The sequence below is a fragment of the Zosterops lateralis genome (assembly GCF_965231275.1).
Source record: "Zosterops lateralis genome assembly, chromosome: 31".
Lineage (NCBI taxonomy): Eukaryota > Metazoa > Chordata > Aves > Passeriformes > Zosteropidae > Zosterops > Zosterops lateralis.
Genome location: NC_139791.1, coordinates 3,375,258 through 3,378,754, shown reverse-complemented (window position 1 = coordinate 3,378,754; position 3,497 = coordinate 3,375,258). Strand labels below are relative to the sequence as shown.

Here is a 3,497-nt window from a genome sequence, read left to right as displayed (position 1 = left end):
GGAACTGTCCAAGGGATCCTGCTGGGTTCCAATTAGTTTCTGTGTCCAGGTGCAGTCATGGTTTACTCCATTATCTCAACGGTCCATCTATCTTATTACCTTCTACAAACACAACTAAAATGAGCAAGTAATATATTACCTATGCTCTAGCTTAAGTATCTTATAATGATGAATACTTCCCCTTCATCTCTACTCTTCTACTTAAATCCGAATCAATATAAATTGCTTCTCTCCCTTAGCTAAATTCTTAACTCATTAATTTCTTAACTCAAGGCACTGCAGGACACTGCAGACAATTCCTGAAGCACTTGGAGGATGATCCAGCTCCCTAAGGGACGTTCTCATGCTGACAGCTCAGGAACTGAAATGGGGAGTGGGATCAGAGAGGAAAGAGCAAACAGGAATGGGTAGTAGGAAGAAATCTGGACTAGGAAAAGGAAAGAAAGTAAAGGTAAAGAAAAGCAAATGCTCAGGGTAGTTTGGGGGTGGCTGTCAGGCAGCCCTGGCTCTGAGCAACAACATCTGCAGTGGGAAAGGAAACTCACAGGTCATGGGAACAAACTTTTTGTGTGAGCTCAGAGGCCACAACAAACCTGAGTGGTTTCCCTTCCATCCCCCAGCCCTTCCTGGCCCCAGGGGCTGATGGCATTTCTGCCCCCTCAGGTTCATCTCCTCACACCAACACCATGGGGGTGCTCAGGCCTGCTCTGGGCACTGCAAACAGGGGCTGCTGAGCCAGTGCTGCCGTGTCTGTGCCTGCAAGGATCCTGCACCTGTGTGAGCTGGGGGAGAGGCCAGGGCTGCAGAGGGGGAATGTTGTTGGCAGGTGCATGAGGATGCTCTGAGACGCTGCCATGTGGTGTCCAGCGCAGTGGGGATGGATCAGCGCCTGCTCTGCTGCTCCTTCCCATCTCCCTCAGGGACCTTCCAGAGCCTCAGCCATGCTGTTTGTCCCCAGCCTGCCCAGGGCCAGCCTGGGGCTGCTCACGGGGCTTTTCTGTGCTGAGCCTTGGCCTGGGCGTGTTCTGGAGAGAGCCTGGGCAAGGAGCCTGGAGCCCCCAGGCCCTGCCCTGAGGCGTCAGCGCTGCCCCAGCAGTGCCCATGGCCTGTCCCTGCTGCAGCCCCGGCACTGCCACCCCCAGCCCTGTGCCCGGCCCCGAGAGCCCTCAGGCCCTACAGCAACACCAGGGCCAGGAGGGCAGCGGGGCAGGGCCACGGGAGCAGCACTGGCAACACCAAGGGCTGCTGCTGCTGGGCACAGCTGCTGTGCCAGCCCTGATCTGCCCCAGCTCTGCACACAGACATTGCTGCTGCAGTGACAGAGAAGAGAACAAAAGGGGGATCTCTTTTAAAAACTCTGCTGGGAGATCCTTTAATTCATTTAGAGCCACTGAGAGCACAGCTCCTCATTGACACAGTCTGGGCCCACAGCAAAGGTGGACAGAAAGAAAATCACAAAAACCATGACTTTACACTGTAGGCAATATTTAGAAAGTCATACAAGGTAAAAGGACCTTTAAAATGAAACGAACAAGAAGCATCAAAGACGACTTTTATTATAAGTGGATTGAAGAAATTGTCCATCAGCTTAATGTTTCTGAAATTACCCAGTCATCAGTTTCCACACTGCAGCCTTGAGCTCCTGGTTCCTCAGGCTGTAGATCAGGGGGTTCAGGGCTGGAGGCACCACCGAGTACAGAACTGACAGGGCCAGATCCAGGAACGGGGAAGAGATGGAGGGGGGCTTCAGGTGGGCAAATGTTGCAGTGCTGAGGAACAGGGAGACCACGGCCAGGTGAGGGAGGCAGGTGGAAAAGGCTCTGTGCCGTCCCTGCTCAGAGGGGATCCTCAGCACAGCCCTGAAGATCTGCACATAGGAGAAAACAATGAACACAAAACAGCCAATACACAAACAGATGGAAAACAAAAGAAGCCCAAGTTCCCTGAGGTAGGATTGGGAGCAGGAGAGCTTGAGGATGTGTGGGATTTCACAGAAGAACTGGCCCAGGGCATTGCCATGGCATAGGGGCAGGGAAAATGTATTGGCTGTGTGCAGCAGAGCATTGAGAAAGGCAGTGGCCCAGGCAGCTGCTGCCATGTGAACACAAGCTCTGCTGCCCAGGAGGGTCTCGTAGTGCAGGGGTTTGCAGATGGACACGTAGCGGTTGTAGCACATGATGGTCAGCAGGGCAAGCTCGGACCCAAGGAAGAAGACAAGCATAAAGAGCTGTGCAGCACATCCTGAGTAGGAGATGTTCCTGGTGTTCCAGAGGGAATTGTGCATGGCTTTGGGGACAGTGGTGAGGATGGAGCCCAGGTCAGTGAGGGCCAGGTGGAGCAGGAAGAAGAACATGGGGCTGTGCAGGTGGTGGTTGGAGGCCACGGCGCTGATGACGAGGCCGTTGCCCAGGAGGGCAGCCAGGGAGATGCCCAGGAAGAGGCAGAAGTGCAGGAGCTGCAGCTGCCTCGTGTCTGCCAATGCCAGCAATAGGAAGTGGCTGATGGAGCTGCTGTTGGACATTTCTTCACTTTGGGCATGGTGGACTGTAGAAGGAAAACATTGATAAACTTGGACAGATTTTCTTGAGTCAAACCTATGCTCTTTCATTAAGAATCCCCTAAAAATTACCCCATTTTTGGGAGATAAATTCACCTAACATTTTAATTTTTGAGGGTTTTTTTGTGCTGCTGAGTTACTGCCTCATTTTCAGCATTTCCCTCAGCCTGAACACTGGAGAGCCCAGAGGGAAAACTCAGCCCAGTGCGCCAGTTCAGTCAGACCTGCTGGTCCTCCACAGTTGCCCTTTGACCTCCCTCTAGTTAACAATAGAGACACTTAAAAAATGCTTGGAAACTAAAGTGGACTTTTTGAAAGCTACAGTTTCAAAGTTAATTTCTCTTAACCTTTCTCTCTGTCCCTATGCAGCAGGACAGGGAGAGATACCAAGGGTTGTTCTGGCTCTCTGCTGCCTGGAGTTGTGCCTACTGGGAGCTCTTTCCCTCTATCCAAGCCTTGTCCCTGCCAGTGCTGCCAGAGCCCAGCCCTGCCTTAGGGGCTCAGCTCTGCCCTGCACACCCCTACCAGCACAGGCCACTGCCCAGGGGCATCTCCCTGGCACCAGGACCTTAAGGGCAGCTCAGACAAACAGAGATGCTGCAAGCCAAGGTGCTGCTGGTGCTGTCTGTAGGTAGAGGAGGGTGAGGAGGCACTTTCTGAGGAAGATCGGAGGCAGATCTGCTCATCCCCAGGGTGACAGTGCAGGAGTCTCAGTGACACAGAGAACACTGACAGCCCCTTTCCCTTTCCTTTAGAAGAAAGCTGAGAGCAGCCCTGGCCATGCAGCACCATCTCCACAGCAGGAGGAATCTGCCCCAATGGGGGTTGCTCCTTCCACCTCCAAATTCTCCCCACAGTCCATGGGGAGCTCCCAGGCAGGCTGAGAGCTGCCCCTGGCAGGTGGCACATCCCCTGGCCTGGCCAAGAGCCCTCAGGGCTG

General features: G+C 53.6%; 1 protein-coding gene across 1 annotated transcript; it reads right to left on the bottom strand.

The window, feature by feature from the left end:
* Positions 1 to 1,603: 1,603 nt before the first annotated feature.
* Positions 1,604 to 2,521, bottom strand: LOC310920822 (olfactory receptor 14J1-like; the record flags this gene model as incomplete). The annotated part of the gene is made up of 1 exon (XM_083880871.1): positions 1,604 to 2,521. One exon carries the CDS (start codon positions 2,519 to 2,521, stop codon positions 1,604 to 1,606), a length of 918 nt encoding a protein of 305 aa, XP_083736997.1.
* Between the last annotated feature and the right edge of the window lie 976 nt (positions 2,522 to 3,497).